The sequence below is a fragment of the Misgurnus anguillicaudatus genome, chromosome 19 (assembly GCF_027580225.2).
Source record: "Misgurnus anguillicaudatus chromosome 19, ASM2758022v2, whole genome shotgun sequence".
NCBI lineage: Eukaryota > Metazoa > Chordata > Actinopteri > Cypriniformes > Cobitidae > Misgurnus > Misgurnus anguillicaudatus.
This window is the reverse complement of record NC_073355.2, coordinates 50549268-50576183: the sequence shown is the minus strand read 5'-3', so window position 1 is coordinate 50576183 and position 26916 is coordinate 50549268. Positions and strand designations below refer to the sequence as shown.

At 36.5% G+C, this 26916-nt stretch overlaps 5 protein-coding genes across 8 annotated transcripts in view; 2 read left to right on the top strand and 3 right to left on the bottom strand.

Annotated features, from left to right (window-relative positions):
- LOC129422142 (uncharacterized) overlaps positions 1-3081 on the bottom strand; it is a 104441-nt gene extending 101360 nt beyond the window's left edge. Inside the window, exon 1 of the mRNA XM_073857937.1 lies at positions 2558-3081. The gene's annotated coding sequence lies outside the window, so the exon portion shown is untranslated. The remainder of the gene's footprint in view (positions 1-2557) is intronic.
- Positions 1-23294, bottom strand: part of LOC129436901 (uncharacterized) — a 36848-nt gene extending 13554 nt beyond the window's left edge. Inside the window, exons 1-3 of the mRNA XM_073857936.1 lie at positions 23159-23294; positions 10565-10776; positions 8099-9388 (exon numbers count right to left, since the gene is read on the bottom strand). Of these exons, the coding sequence (XP_073714037.1) occupies positions 8099-9388; positions 10565-10652 (1378 nt within the window). The 5' untranslated portion in view covers positions 10653-10776; positions 23159-23294. The remainder of the gene's footprint in view (positions 1-8098; positions 9389-10564; positions 10777-23158) is intronic.
- The window catches only part of LOC129422851 (uncharacterized), a 469570-nt gene that overhangs the window by 355359 nt on the left and 87295 nt on the right, over positions 1-26916 (top strand). The window lies entirely within an intron of this gene.
- The window catches only part of LOC129422214 (uncharacterized), a 240539-nt gene that overhangs the window by 204505 nt on the left and 9118 nt on the right, over positions 1-26916 (top strand). Inside the window, exon 1 of one of the 2 annotated variants that reach the window (XM_055177998.2) lies at positions 25297-25589. The exons of the other annotated variant lie outside the window; for it this stretch is intronic. The gene's annotated coding sequence lies outside the window, so the exon portion shown is untranslated. Of the gene's footprint in view, positions 1-25296; positions 25590-26916 lie in introns of those variants that run through there. 2 annotated transcript variants of the gene reach the window in all.
- LOC129422537 (uncharacterized) overlaps positions 11546-26916 on the bottom strand; it is a 681876-nt gene continuing 666505 nt past the window's right edge. The window contains exons 1-3 of one of the 3 annotated variants that reach the window (XM_073856561.1): positions 23159-23300; positions 18955-19166; positions 11546-17478 (exon numbers count right to left, since the gene is read on the bottom strand). In XM_073856561.1, the coding sequence (XP_073712662.1) occupies positions 16268-17478; positions 18955-19042 (1299 nt within the window). In that variant the 5' untranslated portion in view covers positions 19043-19166; positions 23159-23300 and the 3' untranslated portion in view covers positions 11546-16267. Of the gene's footprint in view, positions 17479-18954; positions 19167-23158; positions 23301-26916 lie in introns of those variants that run through there. The other 2 variants (XM_073856563.1, XM_073856562.1) reach the window with 2 other exon arrangements.

The window sequence follows — 26916 nt, the reverse complement described above, 5'->3', positions numbered from 1 at the left end:
GCAAAGAAACACTGAAAAGAGAAATAAATGTATCGTCCACTGACCACAGGTGGGTTCAAGTTGCTAGGGTCACTATCAAGTGCAACTAAATTTAATTTTTCCTGATAATTGTCAGTTATACTAACATTTTCGCAGCAGCCACAATGAAAACCAGCCATTATGTTGAATGTTTTGACATTCAAAGATTTAAGTGCAAAAGGTGTAAATATTCATCTGCTATCTTTAACTGTATCTCAAGAGCATCTGAACATGTGAAAAATCTTACTTGGACACACAAAAAAATGACAATGTATCGATGTTTCATAAAACTTTAAAGTGTAATCAAATTGAAGATGTTTTTAGTCATGAAATGTAATGTGACACATTCTGGATGTCAAAACTTGTTCTTACATCTGTGTGAACACGAGAGGAACCGACATACAGTCAATGAAAGCCACCAACCCTTACAAAATAACCATTTTATTGTGGTAAAAATGTAGTAACCATGTTTTTTTTGTGTATTGATTACTATCAGCAAAACCATGGTTTTACTGCACTAACTATAGTTTTTGAAAACCACTGTTATTTTGTGGTTACCATGGTTTTACTACAGTAACCATGTTTTTTAGTTTTAACTGTAGTAAATAGGGCCGGGACTCGATTAAAAAAATTAATCTAATTAATTAGAGGCTTTGTAATTAATTAATCTAAATTAATCGCATTTTAATCACATATAAATATTTGACCTGAGAACATTAAGAAGTAATTTTTTTACATGGATTTTTAGTATACACTCTTAGAAATGATGTGTTAATTTTATACACATCATTGTGCGCTAAGCTTTTAACACATTATGTGTAATTTTAAGTCATTTTGTGTTGATTTTGTGTTAAAGTATAAAACATGTTGTGTTAAAAGTAACACAAAATGTGTTGTTTCAATAATAACACAGAGATGGGTGGATTCCAGGATGACGCAGTTTGTTGTCCCAGAATCAACACTAATGTGTTGTTTTGACTGTCTGTGTTCCGGTACCTATTTGCGCGGATCCCCCACCTCACGTATAAAACCAACAAAACATAATATACTATATAGCCTATATTAAAATTAAAATATAAAAAATATATTATGCACATTTTTAAGTTGCACATCGTTTATAGTTTTCTTAAGTGGGATTCAGATGTGAAAAGCGCTGCATAATGTACGCGCTTTTAGTCTTACCATTGAAACTTAACTAAATTAAAAAGTAAGAGGTGATATATAGCTTTAGCCTACATAAATGCTTGTTTCTTTAATGTTGCAAGATCCTCTTCAGGTTTTCTTGCTGTTATGTTTATAATAGTTCATTGTTCAGAGTTCATATTGATGATCTTATAGTCCATTTAAAAATATTCTTACAAACTGACTCTATTCGTCAGAAAAACACTATTTAACTTTTTTCCTTTACCTGCCGTCGCTATTCTCTGTGCGTGTCCTCCGTCAAAGTAGCCTATTAAAATTAATATGAAGTTGATTTTTGAAAGTCTTAAGCACACCGCAAATCAAACGTACTGCTATATGCTCTAAATGCGCGTGTAAATGTAATTTCTGGGCACTGCCAAGCTGATTTTTAAGTGATATAGGCTACTCACTGCATGTTTTGGCATTCGGTAGCATATATGCATCAATGAGATGCACGGTGTTGCTTTTAATGTTCTTTTTAATTTATATTCACAAAACCTAACAACAAAACATTGTTTATAATTAGTAGACAAATTATTTGAAACGAAATTCATTTTAAAGTAGCAAGCAAAACTTAAATTAAACTCGCAATAAGCTAATTAAATTGAAACAAAACAACATTACAACAATATTTAAACCCAACAATACTCAAACATTAACATATAACAGACATTAGGATACATGTTAAAATAATCTGTAGTTTGTTGGTAGATGTTTATTGGGCAAAACCTCCGTTGCAAACCTCCATTTACCAAAATAAATAATTTTTACTTTGAAACTGATGCGTTGTCCCGTTAAAATCAGCTGTTCGTTTAGGTTCCGTCTACTTTTATTTAAACTGCAGCACAACTCCGGAGTTCTCGAACTAAAACAGGGTCTGCAGCATTTACGAATGACTCCGTTAATAAGTGCGATTAAAATGCGTTAAAATGTTTAACGCGTTATTTTTTGTGTAATTAATTAATCTTAATTAACGCGTTAAAGTCCCGGCCCTAGTAGTAAAACCATGGTTAATTTTCGTAAGGGAAGTTCAGTTCAGAAAAGGTATTCTAGCAGGATCTATTGAAGCATGATTTGTTTCGTGTGTTTTAAACTTTAACGTTTTACAATTGTTTTAAAATTTTACCAGAGATTTAAAGTAATGAAGAACTTTTACTCACTATACTCAAGTAACTGTACTATATCAAAGTGTATGAAATGTAGTGGATTAAAAAGTATGATGTTATAATATAAGAAAGTAAAAGAAAAACACAGAGTAAATGCTTGAAAATGTCATTTTAAAAGCAACAGTACTTTACACCTGCATTTTACAAGCCTCATCACAAACATTTGTGTAGCCCTTATTCTCCAAACTTACATGAAACAGTCCGAAGTAACAACGAGTCACCTCCTCGCGGTAAAAATGCGGGCAGTACTTCTGATTGCAGGCAAGATTTTCGTTTTTAAATCCTCCAAGAAACGCGAAAATCACGTCTTTTCTCCTCATAAACTTCCCTCGTCTTGTCTCTTCTTCTTCATCTTCTTCTTCTCTTTTAACGGCGGTTGGCATCCAGTTTATAGGCGCATTACCGCCCCCTCTGCTCCGGAGCGTGGATCTGATAATAGATCTCCTCTCTATCTCCCTTACTCATGGATTCCTTTTCGATTATACAAAACATTAATAAATAAAACCACATTAACCAAATACACACATACACAAATATTCGAATAATTTCCCACCAATACAACTAAATACATTTTATATCTCACTTTTGTCCTGGTTTTTTAAAGCAAAATTAGACTGCATCACCCTGATACAGATACACACTTTTTCAGATGATCAATTATTATGATTAACTATTAGCTATGTTAAAAACAGCAGGTAGTTTGGTCAGCAAAGTGTTTGTACTTGAAGAGACAACAAAACAACACAACAACTTTCCCTTATTTTTTATTTCAATTCAACATTTAGTTGAATTGAATTTAGTTGGTTCCTCTGGACCACAAAAAAACAAACAAATGCAAATTATACACAAACAATATACTATACAGTGCCAAAAACAGTTAAAGTTAAAGAATATTTTTGTCAAAATTAAATGTAATTTTTTTGTTTGCTATTGGCTGCTGAATAGGGATTTCTTAATTGACTGTAATGTTTAAATAGTAGCCCAGTGTTATACTTTAAATACTTTATCATTATAAAGATATCCAAGGAAAGATAGTAAAGAAAGTAACAGCTAGCTGGCATCAGTTATTTGTAAAATGCATATGCATAGGTCATTTTTAACAGTAAAATCTTAATTTAACTTGCACCGAAGTTATAAACTACAACAAGTAATGCACGGGCATCATCTCACAATTTCTTCTTCTTTCTTTTGTCAGATCCTGACTCATGCTGTCTTTTCGGGGCCATTTCAATAAAAGTTATCTACTGTCTGTCAAACTTCCTCGGGCACCCGTCGTGCAATCAACCGGCAGGGACCATCCAAGGCGAGGGGAACATACTTTCTAGACTAGAGCAATTAAATTATCTCGTTCCCCCTTTATTGTTATATATATATATATATATATATATATATATATGTATGGCTAAAAAGTGCCATATAATATTTCTATAGGCTAATGAAATAATATCTGCATTATAATTTTTTTCATTAGGCTATTTTTGGTGCCCCCTCAGCATTTGGTGCCCTACACACAGCGCATGATGCGCGTGGTGGGAGCAGCGGCGCTGGGAAACACTATTTGTTTCATATATAGTAATAGTATATAAATTAGGCTATAGGTGGTGAGATCCACACATTGCTTGTGTCATTTTATTTGTTAGATATTACTGTACCCTTCCCACTTTTATACTGTGTAAAATTAATAAATATAATATTTTTTTGTAAACTTATTAAAAAAATATTTTGTATGCTTCTATTTTGTACAAAGTAATTAGCTAGCTAGACCACGCAGACGAGATATGCGATGAATAATTTTGACCAGGCATTATTGCGAGGTACCAGTTGGGGTCCTAGGGGGGCAGAATTGCAAGGGGGGGACAGAATTGGTCACTCGTAGGCTGCGTCCGAAAACTCTAAATTGCTGCCTTCTGCGGCAGCTTTCCAAGGCAGGAAGGCATCAAGGCATATCCGAAATCAATGTTAGGTTTACTTCCTGTCTGCTGAGATACATGCATTGTCCTGTCCCACAATTCTATGTGTGGGCGTAAAATGAGAATGTGATTGGTCAAGCCCGGTCATGTTCGAAAAAATGACGGCCAAGGAAGCGACTGGAGCACAAATTTGGTACACAAAAATGCATATTTTCACTTTTTAGATCTTTTACTTGCATTTCTAGCGAGAAATTATGCCGCGTTCCAGGCAACCTGTAACCCGGTAATCACGACTTCAAAACCACAACTCACGACTCTGAACTTGGAGTACATCGATCTAGTACGAGTTCACGGTGGAAGTCACGGGTTTGACTGCCGTTCCAGTGCACTTTCACAGGTAGAAGGTTGTAAAAACATGGGTTACAGGTTGCCTGGAACGTGTACTTAGTATTGTAGTTTTCAAATATGTGATTAGTTATCACAAAGGAGCTATCTGTTTATATTTCAAACATGCTGCCTTTGAAGTGTGTCTGAAAGCCTTTCTCTGAACTGCATTCATGTCTCCGAAGTCATTGGCTCATGAGGCAGCGAGGCAACAAGTCACTGCCTTGAGTTTTTGGATGCAGCCATAATACAGGTGTCATGAGGAATTCTGTCCCCCTAGGACCCCGACTTATTTCTAATGATCCGATGCATCGATGCCACACATATGAAATCAATTTGAGATAACTTTATTTTTGCACTTCCCACGTCCTCATTCCTTGATGCATCGTCCATCTACGCATTTCTGCCAAAGTGTGCATTTTTGTTTATTTTCTTCTGCTAGCGTCAGCAAGTGAATGCGAAGCGGTTGTAGCAGCGAAAACACAGCAAAATAGATAGAAGACAAGCATGTGTTTAGCACTGCAGATGATACTGTCCATGAAAAATCTCTCAAAAGAGATGACTGCAGCATCTGTTTGACTGTCAGATCTGATGTTGTGTAACAGATCAAATGCTTAAAGGCGGGGTGTGTGATTTTTGAAAAACACTTTGGACCGACTACCAAAACAAATTTGTAGCCAATCAGCAGTAAGGGGCGTGTCTACTAACCGACATTGTTGCCTGGCTTGCGTATGTGTGGGGCGGGTCTATCAAAAGAAGGTCCAGATTTTATCGGGGTAGGGGCGTGTTTGTTTGTTTTCATATTATGCAGCATAATGTGTAGAAACATTTTCTTAACAATAGTGACAATATAGCATTTAAAAGATATTTTAAGCCGCTAATACAGTCCTACCCAAAACATTTTATTAAAATCATTGTAACATTACTGTTACAAAAAAGCATAGACAGACAAGTCTAACCACTAGAGGTGGTGGTGGGGGGATTGATTCTTAGATGGATCGCGATGCAGGACTTGGACGATACTGAATTGATTCACAAATGTTAAAAATCTATTTTCTGAAAAAATTCTAATAAAGTAATATATTGACGAAATGCAAAAGGCGAAACTCTGAAGCCCGTAACTGAAGTCTGTGGCGTGCACAAAAAAGACAGAGACACAATCCAAAGCAATGGCTGAGCGCGAAATATGAACACCCTCCTTGTTGAAAGCTGACGTGTGGAAATATTTTGGCTTCTATGAAGTTGAAGGCGCAAATGAGCTAGACAACAGCCACACTATATGTAGGTTATGTCAAACAAAACGACAGGACAAACATGAGATATTACTTGTTTCCACCCAGAGGAGGTCAGCTAGTTCAGACAGACACACATTTTTTTCTGTTGGTTCTTTGCAATGTTAATAAAATATATTGGAAGTAAACTCTTTATGGGTCATTACTTGGTCATTTTAAAGCAAAGTATCTATAGTCACACACAAAAAAAAGATTCAGATAATCGATAATCGTTTTAGCATCGCCGACCCCATCTGAATCGTTATCGAATCGATTCATGAGGTGCCTAAAGATTCCCACCACAATTACTTATTTATTGCGAATATTAACATCAGTACCAAAAGTAGTTAAAATTACGATGTGCTGCAGCCAAGGTCCTCTTCTAGTATATGAAGTAAAGTAAAGAGAAGTATTAAAGTTATTAATCTACGACAGTGTTCTTCATTGCGCGGCTCGCCAAGCTTTAATTTGTGGCTTGCAAGATGGTAAAATATATATGGTAATGCAGTCATGTGCTTTTCAGTCACGTCTTTTCTGCTCCGGATGCGTATTTATGTATTTGCTTATGCAGCATATTCATTTCTCACACCTATCAGTCTGTGGAGTGCCGCATGAAATTAAGAGTAATGGCCCCCCCTAGTGGTTTGGGGCTATACGCAACGTGCGTACTTACGAGTATCCGTAGAATATGCAAATTATTTCCAAAATTTCATGCTAATTAGCTCATGTTATATTCGGACTGAAAATGGAGCGATTTCTAATTAAACAAACTCGTGCATCAAGTACACAGCAACAAAGCAATGTGACAGTAACAAACGAGGAAACTACAAATTTGAAGCATACAACAACTGCAAATCAACAGGATGATGACAAAGATGGCGGGGTTTATGGAGAGTCAACACCTGTTAAAAAGAGAAAGGTACGTGTTATACAAGATGAGCATAGGACATTTCAAGAAAAGTGGACGGATGATTTTTTTTGTTCTCCACGGATCGAACCCTTTGTGTTTAAAGGCGGAGTCCATGATGTATGAAAGCCAATGTTGATATTTGAAATCACCTAAACAAACACGCCCCTACCCCAATAGAATCTGGACCTTCTGTTGATAGACCCGCCCCACACACACGCAACCCGGCATTTGATTTGATTTGATTGGCTATAAGTGTGTTTTGGTAGTCGGCCCGTCTCCTTTCCAACGCGTTTTTCAAACATCGTGGACTCCGCCTTTAATATGCAAAAAAACGCATTCTGGTTTCAAGCGAGGTAATTTGGAGCGGCATTTCCAAACTACGCACTTTTTGTTGATGTTTGAAATGTTTTCAAACAAACGGAGCGTAGCTAACTCCTCCCCCTCTCTTCCGTGCTTTCATGAATGCGCCTAACCCCCAACCCCAAATCCTTCTTGTCGTTTATTGGCTAGAACACTTTGTTTTGTTTCGTGGTGCATGTTTGGCCACTTTGTTGTTGTTGCAGTTTGTGGAGCCTAGACTGTCTACAGACATCGCGTTTTTTACAGTTTGATCAGCGGACAGGCAGCAAGCAGATAGTGAGGAGATGTTGTATGTAACAAAAATGTTTTATGGTCTAAAACGCGTGAATTCGCTTAGAGCACCTTTAAGAGCACCCAATTCTTTAACTGGAAGTATAAGAAGAAGAAAAAACAATAAATCACCCTGCTGCCCTCGGTGGTGTACACAGCGCGGACGGCAAGCTGATCACCTGAAACTCACATATCCAAAATTGTCAGACAAAATTTTATTATAGGCACTATCTTTACTTTATTCATCTATATTCTCGACTAAACGGCTACATTTTATGACACAGAAAGAGTAATATTTCAAATATTGTGCAGGTTTTAAGCTTCTTAAACTTAAACTTGGCTGTCGTAAGTCCACACAAATCACCTTCTGATGCATCCTTAATAAAATGAGCGGATCAAGAACACATCCTGAGATGTTATGTGAACTTGGCTTGATGTGAACTTGGAATTGGAACAGTACTTGGGCCGCGACTGATGACGTTTCACGAGAACACAAGAACACAAGGACAGACATCTTGGGCTTGTAGACTTTTAGTAAGGATCCTCCAAACAGTTTTATTAATAAGACCTCAGCTGATTTCTAAACTTTGTTGCCATATCCACACTGTTGACACATGAATGGTTTCTATTGAGTGTGAAATCTTGCGTGTTTTTTAAGGGCAGCTTTTGTTTTGAAACTCTTTTTACACTCATGGCATGTGAACGGCTTCTCTTCAGTGTGAGTGATCAAATGTGCATTAAGTTTTGGTTTTGTCCTGAAACTCTTTCCACACTGATGACACAAGTATGGTTTCTCTCCGGTGTGAATTCTCACATGTGCATTAAGGTCAGATTTCATTATAAAACTCTTTCCACAGTGTTGACATGTGAATGGTTTCTCTCCAGTGTGAATTCTCATGTGTCTATTAAGGTTACGTTTCGTTCTAAAACTCTTTACACACAGATGACATGTGAACAGTTTTTCTCCAGTGTGAACTGTCATGTGTGTCTTAAGATTACATTTACTTGTAAAACTCTTTTCACAGTGATGGCACACATGTGGTTTCTCTCCGGTGTGAATCCTCATGTGTGCATTAAGGTCATATTTTCTTCTGAAACTCTTTCCACACAGATGACAAGTGTAAGGTTTCTCTCCGGTGTGAATCATCATGTGTATGTTAAGGTGAGGTTTTGTTCTGAAACTCTTTCCACATAGATGACAAGTGTAAGGTTTCTCTCCAGTGTGAGAACTCATGTGTATCTTAAGGTCACTTCTAGATGGAAAACTCTTTTCACAGTGATGGCACGTGTTTGGCTTTTCCCCTCTGTGATTTTTTATGTGTTGGGTAAGGCCTGTTTTAAAGGTGAAAGTCTTTCCACACTGTTGACACTTGTAAGGTTTCTCTCCAGTGTGAACTCTTGAATGTTTCTTAAGGTCACTTGCAGTTATAAAACTCTTTCCACAGTGATGGCACGGATGTGGTTTCTCACCAGTGTGAATTCTAATGTGTGCGTTAAGGTGCCATTTTGTTCTGAAACTCTTTCCACATTGATGACATGTGTAAGGTTTCTCACCAGTGTGAAGTCTCATGTGTATCTTAAGTTCACCTGTAGATGGAAAACTCTTGTCACAATGCTGGCACGCGTGTGGCTTTTCCCCACTGTGAGTTTTTATGTGCCGGTTAAGTTTCGATTTAAAGGTAAAACTCTTTCCACACTGTTGACATGTGAAAGGTTTCTCTTCACTGTGAGTCCTCATGTGTTCTTTAAGGTGACCTTTTCTTCTGAAATTCTTTCCACACTGTTGACATGTGAAAGGTTTCTCCTCACTGTGAGTCCTCTTGTGATCTGCAGGGCGTTCATCTTCTCTGAAACTATTTTCACACTTTATGTCTTCTGTCTTCAGAGTTTCTTTCTCCTCTTTCACTTCCATCATATCTAAAATGAAGACAGTAAATAGTTCATATTGATAAACCAGAATGACAAAACACTTTTGAGATTGTCATGTATCGATGTTATTTTTAATGTGAAGTACATTATGTCATTTCTATTGTCAAATTCTGCTCTTGTAACACTTGTAGTGTTTCCAATATCACCAAACATTGGATTCTATCTTTTTGTCAACTTGTTTTCTTTCAGTTACGACTGGTTTTCATGCATCTGAATATCTTAGCGAAAATAAAATTATCTGTGAATAGTGTTGCAAAATTACAGGAATTTTCAAGGCTGGAATCTTTCCATGGGAATAAACAGAAATATATGAGAATTAATGGGAATAAACCCATTCAATCGTGACATCTACTCCACCTGTGGCCCCATAGGGGTTTACTACTTTAGTTTATTTACTACTTTGTATTGCGTATAGGGTCGAACGCGGCCATCCACGTGTACCCACGGGGAGTATAGACGGTTTCAGCAGCAACAACATAAACAAGCGACTGTCACAGTCCGCGCGTAACTTCCAGTAAACTCCGCTAATAATAAATAACAACAAAGTACTTCAAACGTAGTTTATTTATACAACAAGCAAAAAAACAACACACAGATTGCACAGGAAACAAAAACATTTGTTATTTTCGACGAGGCATCCAGACGTGTATCGTGTGCGTCTGATGAAACCATGTATACTTGAAAACATGCGCGGACGCGTGCGCGCATGAGCCTGACGCGGAAAAAAGGTATACCCCGACCTTAAGAATTGAAAATGTAATGGAATCGAGGATTTGGAGAATCATGACACCCCTACTCAGTACAAGGGCAAATAACACTGCTGGATTTAATCTTCATGATAACGTGGATCTAATGTTTTTATATGGAGTGAAATAATGTGTGTGTGGCATCTACTTATAATAATTTGTCTTTCTTTAATCTCACTTAAATTCACGACCTCACCATCTCTGTCGCCAATTCACCTTGGGTCTCATTTATAAAACTGTGCGTAGGATCCTTACTAAAAGTTTACGTACACAAAACCCATAAATGGCATAAGCCAAAAAATATTAAGACTTATTATCAAACAAAGCAGTGTTCCTTTATAAGTCACAGATCTCCTGCAAGTACATGAATTATGTAATATAACATATTAAAGATAAAGATTGAAACATAGATACCAACCTATTTGTTCCTCAGTGTCTTCGTCCTTTATTCTGCATGGTTGTGGATCTGTCATCTTCTCAAGCTCCTCTTTCACCAGCATCAACATTATGTCATGAAGATTTCAGTTGTCACACATGGAGTGATTTCTCTGTGTGTTTGACTCCAGCATTTATTGGTGGATTGTTGTAGGAGGAGCTTCACTGAAGGTCTCAATCACTTTATGGACGTGGCTGGAGATTTTAAAAGAGGCTTTGTCAGTAAAACATTCATAGAGGCATCTGTTTCAGTACTTACTCTGTCCAGTTTATGTCAGATACACTAAAAAAATTCCTATATAAAAAGACCAAGATAACAAATTATATTACTTATAAATCCAACTTGATAATATTAAGTTTTTTATTATATATATTTCATCTGCTGCTTATTTCTTTAACTGTATGTCAAGAGAATCTTAAGCACATGCACATTTGACAATAATGCAGTGATATGTAGACGTGCCTCCCATTAAAATGCTAAAGTGAGTATACTCCTCAAAGAGACGGCACCGTTTGTATAATATCAGAGTTAAATATCAGGTAAAGTTACCCTTTAGGTAAGATTTAGTTAGACAAAACTTCTGCCCATTCCCACTTAAGATTGTAATTTATTCCCCAATCTGTACACAAATTTGTGATCGCTTTAGTCTAATTTTAATGAAATGGTGGCATGCTTCGGCTCTGCGCTGTATTTTACGATGTTAATAAGCTCATTACATTCATTCAGATTTACAAGATGTGTACATTAACTGATAGATGTCTAGTGTAGTTCATTAACATAAAAACTGTTTATATAATGTAATGCAGGAGCAATACAGATGCTTACTACTTGTCTAGTAGTATTACGTTTATTTGAATACGAAGTATTTTTTATTTAAAATATATTGTGGATGTGGCATTAGATGAAAATATATTAAAGAAATTCAGTACAAAAAAGTAAAAAGTACACAAATGTTATAGCCATCTTTTTAATACATGCAGTAAAATCATAGTATTCAAACATTTTGTGTGTATGAAAACATAATATAGTAAAAGAAAAACACAAAGTAGATACTTGAAAATGTCCTTTTAAAAGCAACAGTAGTTAGTACTTTATAACTGCATTTTACAAGCATCGTCTTATTTAAATCACAAACATTTGAGATCTTAAGAGATCACTGTAATGAATTGGGTGTAAATGTGAACTATTGGTCTGAAATAATGAGGTTTATCAACGACTCTATTTACATTGATGTGACTGAAACAAAAACATTTCATGAAGACTGATTGGTCTGTTAACAGCTCTATTAACACTATTGAGTGTTTTTTTACTTTGAGGTTATTGGCACAAATGAAACAAACCTTTTAAGAAAAGCGACAAAACCCTGATTTCACTCTCAGTAAATATGAACTTAACATAAATGTCTACATTTTTCTTTCCAGACAATCCAGAGCTATCATCTGAAGATCAAATTGACGCTTGTGTTGAGCAATGCGTGTGATGGAGAAACTACTTACTAAATGTGTTTTTATAAAAAATAATCTGTAGGTCTGTATCAGTCTTTAAAGATTTAACAAGTCTTTATCTTTACAGAATAAAACTACAATGTAAAAAGTGTTTTTCCTTAGTAGATTTAACAAAGATAAAACGAGTAAACTGTATTAAAAAATATATTGAAACTACATGAATGATTTTAGTAAACATAGCTAACTAGGCAGTAGACTCGTAGTTCCCAGCATGCTTTGCATGGGACTGCATTTGGACAGTGACATTTAAAATTTAAACGCTATTTTGTGTGTTTTTAACAAACAAAAAAAGACTTAAGGGTTTAATGTTCATTTATCTTCGAGATTTAGAAGAGTGCTTGTGCATAGACTGCATACTGAATGTCGCACTTTACAGCTGACCAAAACTAAACTGGGTGGGCGCGTTGATTGAATAAACAGTTCGTGCCCTCATCTCACAGAAATATCAAGTCTAAACCAATGTTTATGGAAACAACAACAAACCATAAAAAATATACCTGTACCAAGAAAAGTAGATTAAACTAATACTAGAACTATTAGTTAACTCAACTTAATTTTGTTGCATTTGTATTAAGTAATAGTACAGTGTTTATTATACTTAAAAAGGCTACAAGTTGAATCAACTTAAAACATACATTTTTATAAGTTAGATTTAGGTATTACTTTTTACAGTGTAAAATAAGAGCCTCATGCGAAGCATTCTGGGAACCAGAAATCCTCATCAACCTTTTTCCTTCAGATTTTGGTTCCCAGAATGCTTCGCATGAGGCTCCCACTTTAAAGTTTTATTCTGTAAAGACAAAGACTTGTTAATGGTGATTTAACATTGAACAAACTGTTGCAAGTAAATAACAAATCTAAATATGCCAAGATCAGAGTGTTATGTGTGCTGAACAGATTCAAAGTTGTGAAAATCCATTTGGTGGTCATGCAGTAATAACTTTTATTACTGGGGTCAGCATCACATGTAATCGATAATCAAGAAAAAACATTTGTAAAATGATCTGATGTAAAGGAAAATGGTCATGAAATATCAGAATAAAAAATAACACGGCATATGTTTTTAAACTATTTGAAGAGGGTCTGGGATCATATAGACCCCCAAAAGAACAAGAAACAGAAGCACAGTAATAAAGAAATGATTGACACATCAAAACTGTTTTCACAATCAAAACACATAACATCTCTTAAGTGTGAATTTTTCAGAAATATTCAACATATTAAATATTTAAAATCAGAAACCTGATATGTAGTGGTGGGAATCGCTTGGACCCTCATGAATCGATTCAGAATCGATTTAGAATCGATTCTTGACGTACTAATTTGCACATCTGTGACGTCATTACGTCACATTTGCTCTCAAAGCCAGGTTAATATTTGCGCTTTTGCTACTAGTCTCTGAACTGTCATATACTGTACTTTAATGCAACTAAGGGATAAATAATGTCATTCTTATATACATATATGTCCTGTTTCTGTTGTAAGACATTAAAAACAGTAAAAATAGTAATTAAACGTGACATATTAATTCTATATGTTAACCGTCATTAACTTCCACGAACTGACTAACGTTAAGCGTCTAGCATCATCATTATACACAGTGATTGGCAGTATTACTGTTATTTATATAATGCAGCACACCCAGCAACTGAAAAACAAACTATGTGCATATTTTTACAGAAGTATATTCATGTGTTTATATCTAAACAGTCAGCGGATGGCTTAGGGAAAAGCTATTAGCCAGAAGTAGGTAGAGATTTTCTCTTAATGCTTAAACATGAGTGACAGACAGGAACAGAATTAGGAAACTTCCCCTTTAAGACCAAAGTCCGGACCCTACTTTATGTTTCACATGCGTTTTCTCTTAGCCGTTCACATTGTCTTAAGTCCTAAATGGTCGTGTTTATGAGGATGCTTGCAAATGCGGGAATTTTGACGCATATATGTATTTAAGGCCAATAAAGCGGGGAAAATGCTCACAAGCTTAATGAGCAGCGGTTTCACAACTTGTCCGTTCCTCATAGACAGAAAGAGCAGCGGTTGCGTGACTTGCGCGCTCCTCACAGACAGAAAGAGCGCACACATATAGATCTGTTATTTGTGTTTCAATGGCTTAAAATAACTTGTTTTAAAACTGCGGCTCTTCAAAACGTGTACAAACGTTTCATTTCCATAACCACGCAAACAGGAGTGTGACGTGGGCGCGTAACCTCGATAGAGACGATAGTCCAAAATCTCTACCGGTTGACAAATTTCTACCGGTTAATAATGTCAACCGGTTTATCGCCCACCCCTAGCCAGAAGAGTCATTAAATTAAATGTGCTGTTTCTCCCTGCTGCTCACTGAACAGAGAAAAGGCAGAGAAAGACTATGCCAAAGTGTATCTTGTTTTCTTGCAGTTTAGAATATGTCAAACAGGGCTGTTCTAGATTTTATTTCTTTCTCTTCTGCTCATGTAAGCTCCACTGTGCACACGTGCAGTGCATGCTCTCTTAAGTTGTCCGTGTGCAGCACTGCTCCCCCAGTTGAGTTACGCCTTTTGGTTATGATAACGTCATGTTATTATTTTGTAAACTAACATTTGTGAATCGATTCAGAATCGGCCCACGTCTGAATCGCGATTCATCCAAGAATACATTTTTTGTCCCACCCCTACTGATATGTGGGGGAAACCTCGAGCACAATGTTGCGGACACTTGCGCTGTAGTCACGTGAAACAAAATGATAACCAATCAGTTTCCATTGCATAGTACCCCACGGTTTGGTTTAGTTTGGGTCGGGTCAGCTTGCTTTTGGGAGCTTTTCCATTGGGTGCAGTACGTAGTACCCGTTTTTTCATACCACCTCGGTTGGGGTTCCAAGCGACCCAAGCTGATGACGCGAAAACACAGTAGATCACTGATTGGTCAATCGTCAATAAACTTCATTGCTCTAATGTAAAGATTAGATTTACCTTTAGTGCTAGATTGCGAATGTCAAATCAAAGGGGCAGTTTCCCGGACAGGGATAATCTTAATCCAGGACTAGGCCTTAGATTAATTATGAAATAAAACCATCATTTTCCATGCCTTGTGCATTTTGAGGCAAAACAAAGGGTACTGATGTATTTTAAGATATGTTAGTGCAAGTTGTTTTCAGTTTGGACAGCTCTTAAAAATGTTTTAGTCTAAAGTCCTATTCGGCCGGGATTAGTATTACAGGGGGACCTCTGAGAAAATCGTGCTTCTCAGAGGTCATCTGTGTTTTTAATCCTGTCCGAATCGGCCATGTCTGTGTTTTTCTCTGACGACCTCCGTAAGAATTCCAGAGCAATTTACCTACTGTTTTTTAATCCCGTCCGAATGCAAATGTCTGTGTTTGCCCGCAATATCTTTTGAAAATGCGGTTCTTGTCGTGTTTTGGCCAACGTGATCTGCCGTAAGGTCTTAATAATGCGCGTATATTGTATTTCCCATGTATTGAGTCCCATTCATTCAGATATTAATGTTTTTTCGCATTCAGCAAAATAAAATAATTAAATCAAGACGAGCTGAATATCATACACTGTTAAGGCTGGCCACTGTAATATCATTAACGTTATAAGAAACTCCGTTCAAAGATGTTCAGCTCCGGAATGGTAATGTTAATTAATAAAGATAATACATTTTTATTAATCATTATTTCTTCATTTCTTTGTGTTTATTATAAGCAGACAGTTATATAAAACACGTAGGCTAACGTTACTTTAGTAGGATTTGTATATTTTATTTTGATTTCTTAAAATTAAATTAATAAATTACATGTTCTGTCATAATTTTACATTTAAAGCAAAATATTAAACATTACAATCACGCGTATCCAGAGCACGTGCTACGGCAACGCCCAAATGCATGAAACAGACACTCCCATCTCTAGAATAGCCTGCATCATTTTAATCCCGTCCAGATCGGTGCATAAAATCACAGACGTCCTGGGGGACACGTTGAAACTCAAACGTTGTTTGGAAAACTAATCCCGTCCGAATAGTGCTTAAGACGAGTCCAATCCCTGTCTGGGAAAGCGCCCCATAATGTTCAAGCGGCAAACTAGACGCGATTTTAACGCCTCAGACGCAGCTGGTGTGAACTCACGGTAAGACTTTACATATCCACTCATGACCACTCGTGTGTATCTTCTGATTCAAATGTCATAATAAACTCATCACTGCACAGAAGAGTTGAATGTCTTTTCTTCAGAATGTAAGCGCTGGTGATTTCTAAGACTTGATTTCCACATAAAACTCTTTCCACAATGAGGACATGCAAACGGTTTCTCTCCAGTGTGAAGTCTCATGTGAGTCTCAAGGATACCTTTTGTTGTGAAACTCTTTCCACAATGAGGACATGTAAACGGTTTCTCACCAGTGTGAAGCATCATGTGAATCTCAAGGTTAGCTTTTGTTGTGAAACTCCTTTCACACTGAGGACATGTGTAAGGTTTCTCTCCAGTGTGAAGTCTCATGTGAATCTCAAGGTTAGCTTTTGTTCTGAAACACTTTCCACATTGAAGACATGTGTAAGGTTTCTCTCCAGTGTGAAGTCTCATGTGAATCTCAAGGTTACTTTTATCTCTGAAACTCTTTCCACACTGAAGACATGTAAACGGTTTCATTCCAGTGTGAGACATCATGTGTTTCTTAAGGTTACATGCAGATGTAAAAGTCTTTCCACACACATGGCACGCATGTGGTTTCACTCCACTGTGAATTTTCACATGTCTCGTAAGGTCACTTGAAGATTTAAAACTCTTTCCACACTGTTGACACGTGTAAGGTTTCTCTCCACTGTGAATTCTCATGTGTTTCGTAAGGCTAGATTCAACTGCGAAACTGTTTCCACACTGTTGACATGTGTAAGGTTTCTCCCCGGTGTGAATTCTCATGTGAGCCTTAAGTTTACTTTTAGATGTAAACCTCTTTCCACACTCATGGCACACATGTGGTTTCTCTCCAGTGTGAATTTTCACATGTCTCGTAAGGTCACCTGAAGTTTTAAAACTCTTTCCACACTGTTGACACATGTAGGGTTTCTCTCCAGTGTGAATTCTTATGTGTTTCTTAAGGCTAGATTCAACTGTGAAACCGTTTCCACAAAGATGACACGTGTAAGGTTTCTCTCCACTGTGAGTTCTCAGGTGAGCCTCAAGTTTACTTTTAGATCTGAAACTCTTTCCACACTGTTGACATGCGAAAGGTTTCTCCTCACTGTGAGTCCTCTTGTGATCTGCAGGGCGACCACATTTTCGGAAACTCGTTTCACACTTTATGTCTTCTGTCTTCAGAGTTTCTTTCAGTGAAACATTATGGTTTATTTTTACAATCTGATGTTTCTCATCCACTTCAGCTTGACTCTCCTTTTTCACTTCTACCATATCTAAAATGAAGACAGAAAATAGTTCATATTGATAAACCAGAGTGACAAAACACATTTGAGATTGTATGACAAAAGCAACATGTCATGTATCTGTTATTTGTTATCTTTCATGTGAAGTACATTATGTCATTTCTATTGTCAATATCTGCTCTTGTAGTTTAACTCTAGTAGAGAATTGCATGGAGATCACAGTCATTCAATCCACTGAAGGTGGACACATTTAACACTAGATTACCATACGAACATCTTGAGTCATTAAAACCTACTACAATAGAAGAGCTCTCTAAATTAGTAACATCATCCACATCATCGTCCTGTATATTAGACCATGTTCCCACAAAACTACTTAAAGACGTATTCCCTGTAATGTCAGACCCAATACTAAATATCTTTAACTCATCGCTAGAATTAGGACACGTTCCAACAGATTTCAAACTAGCAGTTATTAGACCGCTCCTTAAAAAACACACGTTGACCAGGGAGATCTTAATAACTTTAGACCAATCAAAAATCAACCTTTTCTTTCTAAATAGTTTTCCCTCAATAGTTAGTTTGTCCCGAACAAAGCATTCACATAACTCATCTGGGTAATATGTTATTGCCGCAATAGGTAGCCTGTCTGGAACCGAGCGGATTTAAAACCACAATACTGTATGACACTTGCATTACGTGCAAACGGCCCCTAAGCTAATAGGATTCTGTTTCTCTCTCCCTGTCTCGTCCTCGACCCCGAGGACAATGAGACAAACAGACCCAGTTCCTGATGCTGTGAACCACTGATCTACTGGCTGTCCTTCAACGTGATGCCCAGCAGATGCCTGACCAATGACCACCGGATGAACCAGTTTAATCCACTTACCCGTTTCATATCCCTATCGTGTTTATATATAATTATATGCATCTCTCTCAAGGGTTTTTCTCCTCCTAGGAGTTTTGCCACAGGGTTTTTCTCCTAGGGGGTTTTTTATCCCCGGAGAGTCAGCCAACATTGGCTTTACTTAGCAGTGCACTACACTGTAAACGTTACATACCTACTACCCTTTATTCTTAGCCACTGTATTCTGCTTCTTATATTATCTATTGATTATTCTGTTTTTCCCTAAATCTATTAATGTAAAGCTGCTTTGAAACAATTAACAATTGTGAAAGCGCTATATAAATAAAATTGAAATTAAAAGGTTGTTTTGGATAAAACTCTTTCTACTAAAAATCGAATTCTACTGAATCTATTATAGATGCAGAAAGTTATCATCTCATGGATTTTGGCCCTGCTGAAAAATCCAGCATCAAACCAGCATGGGAATGCGGAATGGTGTTCACTAGCAAACCAGCACCAAAACACAACATACGCTAGTCTTGCTGGTATGCTGTTGTTTTCAGCAGGGAGTTTATTTCCCTCTCACGTTCCTCAATGTCAATGTTTTTATGATTATTCCTCAACCCCTTAAAGATGAAGATTGAAAAATAGACACCAACCTATTTGTTCCTCAGTATCTTCATTTTTTATTCTGCATGGTTGTGGATCTGTCATCTTCTCAAGCTCCTCTTTCACCAGCATCAACATTATGTCATGAAGATTTCAGTTGTCACACATGGAGTGATTTCTCTGTGTGTTTGACTCCAGCATTTATTGGTGGATTGTTGTAGGAGGAGCTTCATTGAAGGTCTCAATCACTTTATGGGTGTGGCTGGAGATTTTAGAGAGGCTTTGTCAGTTAACAATCAAAGAGGTAGGGGCAGGCTTGTGCACAATTCAGAATTGGCCTCCATTCAATTCATGAATTGGAATTTGAATTGAATTGACTCTGCCATACAGGAAGTTGAATTGGAATTCAAATGACAGGAAGTGAAATTAAATTCATGGCAATTCAAAGAAATTCCACAGTCACACAACAGAAAGAATCTCACATACATTCAGTGTTAGGAAAGTTACTTTGGAAAATTGTTTGTCAACCATTTAATGTAATCTGTACAAGTAGTTCTAACGAATATAATTTATAGAACATGTTATGCAAACATATCTGACATATACCGAAAGCTTCATTTTTAACACTTCACTTACTGCTTAATATGTATATGAATTTCTTTGAATTTCTATTGAATTTGCAATTCTGCTTCATTCATTTAAAATTCGAATTGTAAATCTAGGCCCTGTTTTTGACATCAATTCAAATTCCATTCAAATTCAAGAATTGAATTGGAATTAAGGAGTCATTCTCAATTCAATTCTGAATTGTGCATAAGCCTGGGTAGGGGTGCACCGAAATTGTGTCCGTCGAAAATTTTTAGCAAAAAATGGCATTATCGGTTTTGTGCTGAAAAAAAAAACGCGCCAAAAATGAATATTGCCCCCAATCCATGAGCAAGCACTTAGGTTTCCCCCTCCTTCCAGAACGTTCCCTGTAGGTTATTTTTAGGTTTCATTTTATAACCTAAAGAGAACCTTCCCAGAACCTTCCCAAGAACCTTCCCAGATAAAAACTTTTATAATGGATGGCCTTTACTAACTGTGCCTTCACACCACCACCGGCCACAGCGACAAAGTAGCCATAAGTCATTAATTTTCAATGAGCTCTGTCATGCAGCAGTGTGCGCGTCATGTACGGTGTGAGCGTCGAGGAGAGTTGAAATCAGATCAACTTTAGGGTAATGAGCTATGACACGGTTCAGTGTCAACCAATCGGAAGGCGGAAACCTCAACTTGAGAGGATTTCAGAGAATGCATTCGAGCGTCAGAGCGTCCACTTCACCTTTTTTATAGCGTCGTTAGTAGAGCAGCCAGAGCTTCAATTGACGCTCTTGCCGGTGTGAAAGCATAGTAAGGCAACTTGGTAAAGCTCCCAGGGAAGCGCAGTAAATGCCCGCTTTTCTGGGTAACCAGCAGGGAGCGTTGTGGAAACAAAATACGAATGTTTCCAGAACATTCTGGGAACCAGTTGTTGTTAGTTGGGAGAGCCCTCTCACATGCCAATCACATTGCTTGATCTGTCGTGTGTGCAGTTCAAACATTCACATAACCCTTCTGTGCACATCACTGCTTGCATGTATTTTGCGCAGGTATTTATCTGCCCCACGCACGGGCACAAACAATGACATTGTTTACATGCACCCTCATAATGTGATTATAATGGGATTTTGACAAAACTGGGATTATACTTTACCTTATGTAAACGCAATACATTGATAAAAAATAATGCGAATAAGTTTATAATCGCAGTACGTATAATCATATTAAAAGAGGTGGGATACGCCATTTTTAATTACAGCATGCATCCATGTAAATGCACCTTTAAACGCATCTATACTGCATCTTAAGTTTGTTTTAAACTTGACATTAGGACGTTTTTCCTGAATAACGTAAAAAACCTTAAATAACGTAAAAAAAACAAATAACATAATACTTCTGTCTTTATCACGGCACCGAATAATGAAATGTGTCCATAACAACATGTTTGTCATTTAACCCTTAAACAGGCAACGTGCACCACGGGATACGCTCTCTTCAGTGTCTTGTTTGGGGCATAAAAAAGATTTTTCAATCAAATCCTTCTATCAGTTATCAAACCTTGGTCTGTCTTGAATATGTGGATAACATTATTTGCTTCAAAAAAATGTTTATCGATTGGTCAGCCCGACCTAAATCCAACATGGCCACCGGTTTTGCAGGACACTCAGATTTTGTAGTAAGTAAATGAATATTAATCTTACTTTTCTTCTTTAAAAAAAATATTAATACTGCTAATATTAATTGTCTTAAGGTGCTGAAGAAGAAAATTCGGTTATATGTTATTTATATTGTTATTTAGCACATTTTGAAATATACGTATCCCCTGAGATACATTGCCTGATTAGGGTATAAAAAAGGGATTAACCACAATATTGCCTATCTTTGTATTTTGAGTTGAAAAAATGTAATAAATGATCAAATTTGCAGGTTAAACTGATATTCGTATATTTAGGTGACTACATCTTAGCATTTTAACTGGATATTTTCTTTCGCGGCTTCACAACAGCTAATTTTATGGTATAAGGAATGATAGGGAATATGAGTTATAGAGCCAATACCAATGAATTCTTCAGATTTTGAGAAAAGTGATGAAGATGAAATTTTTTGTGACAGTGCAGTGGTGTATTAGAATCAAGAAATGTAGGTAATTTTCCTCATGCTAGGCATGCATTCCTCTAAATTGTAACCAATAAGAGGCCTCTGCATGAAACACATATAGACACATATAGTTTACATTGAGGGGTAGTTCAGGTAGTATGCAAAATTAATCAATTCTTAAATAATTTACCAAACTAGTATTATCTAAAATATATATTTTTTTGCAGGTGGAGCAGAAAAAGTACCAACGAAGCCAATGAAGACATTTAAAAACTGCTCATTCTTAGTTAGGCCTACTTACATTTAGTTGTGTTATTTACATGCAATGTTACTAGTAAACCTGTTGTTTACACTGTTTAAAATGGATGAAAAAATATATATGGCCTGTTTTAGAGCAAGAGAGGAAGTCAGAATCACATAATTTTTGCTGCAAATAAAAAATAAATTTTGATGACTTAATCCTTTTTTATACCTTAATAGGGCAATGTATCCCGGGAGATACAACTCATAAAATCCTGAATATATCAAATATTTTAAAAATTCCAATGAATATCTATTACATAAGTCCAGATGATACAAAAAATGTCATGAAATGATTTTTTGCTCATCGTTTTCCACTCTTGCCTGTTTAAGGGTTAAAGAAGTAATGGAAAACAGTGGACAGCATATATGAGTTCATCACTTGTGCTCTGTATTGGGCTATGTGTGACTAATCATAAAATAAAAACTGCATGTAAACAGGAGTGAAGAGGTTAGCTCCAGTCATGGTAACATCTAACTGCGATTAAGTCCTTACTCGCATTATTAGAAATAATCGCATTTTTAGTGTTCATGTAAACATACTCAGTGAGAGACCACCCTGCTGAAAAAAACAGCATTAAACCAGCATGGGAAATTATGCTGGTCTATGCTGGTGGTCACCAGCATACCAGCACCAAAACACAACATATGCTGGTCTTGCTGGTATGACCAACATGGGATGCTGGTGCTTATGCTGGTTTGATGCTGGTTTAGCTGGTGTTCACTAGTCACGTTTTATCTAAACTCCTCCACAGGAATACAGTCGCCAACTAAGCTGCTGTCGAATCACAACACGCTAAAAAAACTACACAATCAGAAAAATTTAAGTGCAAAAGGTGTAAATATTCATCTGCTATCTTTAACTGTATCAAACTGAAGTTGTTTTTAGTCATGAAATGTGACATTCTGAATGTCAAAACTTGTTCTTACATCTGTGAACCCGAGAGGAACAGACATAGGCTACAGTCAATGAAAGCCACCAAGTCATACAAATGTTCAGAAAATGTATTCTAGCAGGATCTATTGAAGCATGATTTGTTTCGTGTGTTTTAAACTTTAAGGTTTAAACATTTTACCAGACATTTAAAGTAATGAAGTACTATATCAATGTGTATGAAATGTAGTGGATTTAAAAGTATGATGTTATAATATAGTAAAGGAAAATAAAAACGTCATTTTAAAAGCAACAGTAGTTAGTACTTTACACCTGCATTTGACAAACCTCATCCTATTTAAATCACAAACATTTGTGTAGCCCCTATTCTCCAAACTTACATGAAACAGTCCGAAGTAATAACGAGTCACCTCCTCGCGGAAAAAATGCGGACAGTACTTCTGATTGCAGGCAGGATTCTCTATTTAAAATCCTCAAAGAAACGCGAAAATCGGGTCTTTTCTCCTCACAAATTTCTCTCGTCTTGTCTTCTTATTTATTCTTCTACTTAAACGGCGGTCGGCATCCAGTTTATAGGCGCATTACCGCCCCCTCTGCTCCGGAGCGTGGATCTGATAATAGGTCTACTCTCTATCTCCCTTATCATGAATTCCTTCTCGATTAGCCTATACACCCAGCCTATACCACATTTACCAAATACACACATACACAAATATTCGTTATATTTCCACCAATACAACTAAATACATTTTATATCTCACTTTTGTCCTGGTTTTCAAAGCATAATTAGACTGCATCACCCTGATACAGATACACACTTTTTCAGATGATCAGATCTGGATTACTGCTTTAAATGAGTTCACATGTCAATGTTGACTATTAGCTATGTTAAAAACAGCAGGTAGTTTAGTAAGTATGGGGTCACTAAGTGTTTTTACTAACCTACTGTAATGTTTAAATGGTAGCCCAGTGTTATACTTTGAATACTTTATCAATTTAAAGATATACAAGGAAAGATAGTAAAGAAAGTAACAGCTAGCTGGCATCAGTTATTGTAAAATGCATATTATGCAAGGTCATTTTTAACAGTAAAATATCAATTTAACTTGCTCATTAAATTATAAATTATAACAAGTAATGCACGGGCATCATCTTGCGGTTTCTTCTTTCTTTTGTCAGATCCTGACTCATGCTGTCTTTTCGGGGCCATTTCAATAAAAATTGCCTACTGTCTGTCAAACTTCGTCAGGTGCCCACGCGATCAACCGAAAAGCAAAGGAAATTCAAATATTTAATGGTTTAGACCCTTCAGGTAAATTTTTAAGACTGAGATTTAATTTTGACCATAATATTTTTTTGCCAACGTGATATAGAGACAACTGACCATCTTTTTTTTTCACTCAAATATTTTCTGGGAAAACATGTCCTTCTGGCTGGAAACCAAAATACTGTCCCTGCCTGCTTTTTCTAGAGACCATATAATATTTGGAATGTTGTTAACTGACAGTAGAGCTGAGTTTTTTGTTAACACAATGTTAATTTTAGGTAAATTCTTTATTCACAAATGTAAATGAACCAAAATCAAACCCTGGTTTCTGTATTTAAAAAATAATTTCTTGAAAGCTAACTTCCTTCTTTATATTATATGAAAAGCAAATGGGCTTGTAAATTTGCTGGACAGATAAAAGACTTTGACATTCTAGAAAATGATTGACCATTTTTTGTTTCTGTATTAATTTTTATTTCTTTTTATTTATGTAATTTATTTTCTGAGATTTGTGCGCCTTGCTTTTTTTGTACTGGTTAACAAGTATGAGTACCATGTATAAGTGTACATTTGTTCATAAATAAATAAATAAAAAGAAAAAAGAGCAATTCTGTCCCCCCTTCCAATTCTGTCCCCCTAGGACCCCGACTGGTACCTAGACTGGTACCTAGCAATAATGCCTGGTCAAAATTTGTCATTGCGATATCTTGTCTGCGTTAGCGGTCTAGCAATTAATTTGTACAAAATAGAAGCATACAACATTTTTTTTTAAACAAAAGCTTGCAAAAATAATATAATAAAGTAATATTCATGTTTTGTGTCATCATCTACTTTACAAAAAAACAATACTTTTATTTTTGTAAGTTATTAACATACCTTACGAAATGTAGTTTTTTTTATAGTAAAAGTGTAGTAATCATGGCTTATAAATGATAATATTAATGTATAATTCAATTATGTAGTAATCATGTTCTTTATAAGGAATTTATTAACTTTACACAGTACAAAAGTGGTACAATATATAATATCTAAATAACAAAATATCAAGCAATATGTAGATCTCACCACCTATAACCTCATTTATATACTATATGAAACATTTAAAAGACATCAATTGTAATGTTAACAACGTTCTTCTAACTATAAATCATAACGCGATTTTGTAGGAATTGTAATAAGGCGCTAAAAAAAATACAAATGAGTTTTTTCAGCCAATGGAATCACGCGGGGTCCTAAAGGGGCAGAATTGCTAGGAGGGAATGCTTCCTCAAAAAGATCATAGAGCTTTCGGACGCGGTCAGTGTGTTTCGAGCCTGATGTCTTCAGCCACGTGGAAATGCTTCGGTGTGCACTGAAATAATTAAAGCTTCTTCGATTATTTTATTGGTTTGTCAGCAGAAGACAGGATTTCTCAATACGCTAACCGTTAGCAGTGAGAAGAAGTTGAAAATCTGACCCGGACTCATTGTTGTCTCTGGAGCAGGGATCCATTGTCCGGACAGCGTCATAAACATCTCCTGACTCATACAGTTGTGTACTTTAAGGTAATATCCAGCCAATATTATTCAATGTTTTTACACATGTGAACCAGTGTACTGTGGAGATAGAGGACTTAAAACGGAAGATGCGCGCTATTCAGAAAACTTTAAATTACCTCAGAACTGCATCTGTATTTATCACTTCTCTCTTTAGTTCTTACCTTTATATTTGGTAACGTTAGAGGAGAGCGCGGTACAAACTAAGGCTTTTTGACTTTGGTCCTATCATTAAATTTGTTTTTAGTTAGATTAATATTTTTTAATATTAATATCTCTGCTACAAATGAACACTTATGGGTGGTTTTCCCAGCCCAGTCTCCTGAAAATGCGTATAAATAGCACGAAGTGTAAAACTCGTGCAATACATACGCCAAATTCCACTTTGGCGTGCATATGATACGCAAGTCCTTCCCATTCACGTAAACGGGGCATCTTTTTTTTGTCGTTTTGTTTGTTGGTTTCTCAATTTTTTGCTTTTTTTTACCATTTTCGCTTGGGTTTAGGGTTAGAACAACTTTTTGTTATTTAAAAATGACATCCTAACCCAAACCCCAACTCTAACCCCAACTCCAAGCGACCATGGCTTAAATATGGACAAAAACATAGAGAAACCTGTATATTAAATAACCTTATTAAGCAAATCTGAAATCTAACCCTAAACCCAAGCGAAAATGGTTTAAAAAACAGAAAAAAATTGAGAAACCAATAAATAAAACGACAAAAAAAGATGCCCCGTTTAAGTGAATGGGAAGGACTTGCGTATCATATGCACGCCAAAGTGGAATTTGGCGTATGTATTGCACGAGTTTTACACTTCGTGCTATTTATACGCAACCTCAGGAGACTGGTTTTCCAGACAGGGTTTAAAGGCGGAGTCCACGATGTTTGAAAGCCAATGTTGATATTTGAAATCACCCAAACAAACACGCCCCTACCCCAATAGAATCTGGACAGACTGTTGATAGACCCGCCCCACACATACGCAACCCGGCATTTGATTTGATTTGATTGGCTATAAGTGTGTTTTGGTAGTCGGCCTGTCTCCTTTTCCAACGCGTTTTTCAAACATCGTGGACTCCGCCTTTAAGTCTAGTCCCTGGCTGAAATGCATATTTGAGTTGTCTTAACTGAAAACAACCTGTACTGACATAAGTTTAAGTACATCATTGTCATTTTTTGGTCTAAAATTAAACATAGTTGTTTTTGTAAAATTTGTCTGTAAAAACTATTTAAATGGCCTAAAATAATGAGGCCTAGTCCTGCTGGATTAATCTAAACACTGTCCTGGGGCCTGTTTCAGAAAGGTGGTTAAGTAAAAACTCTGAGTTTGTTA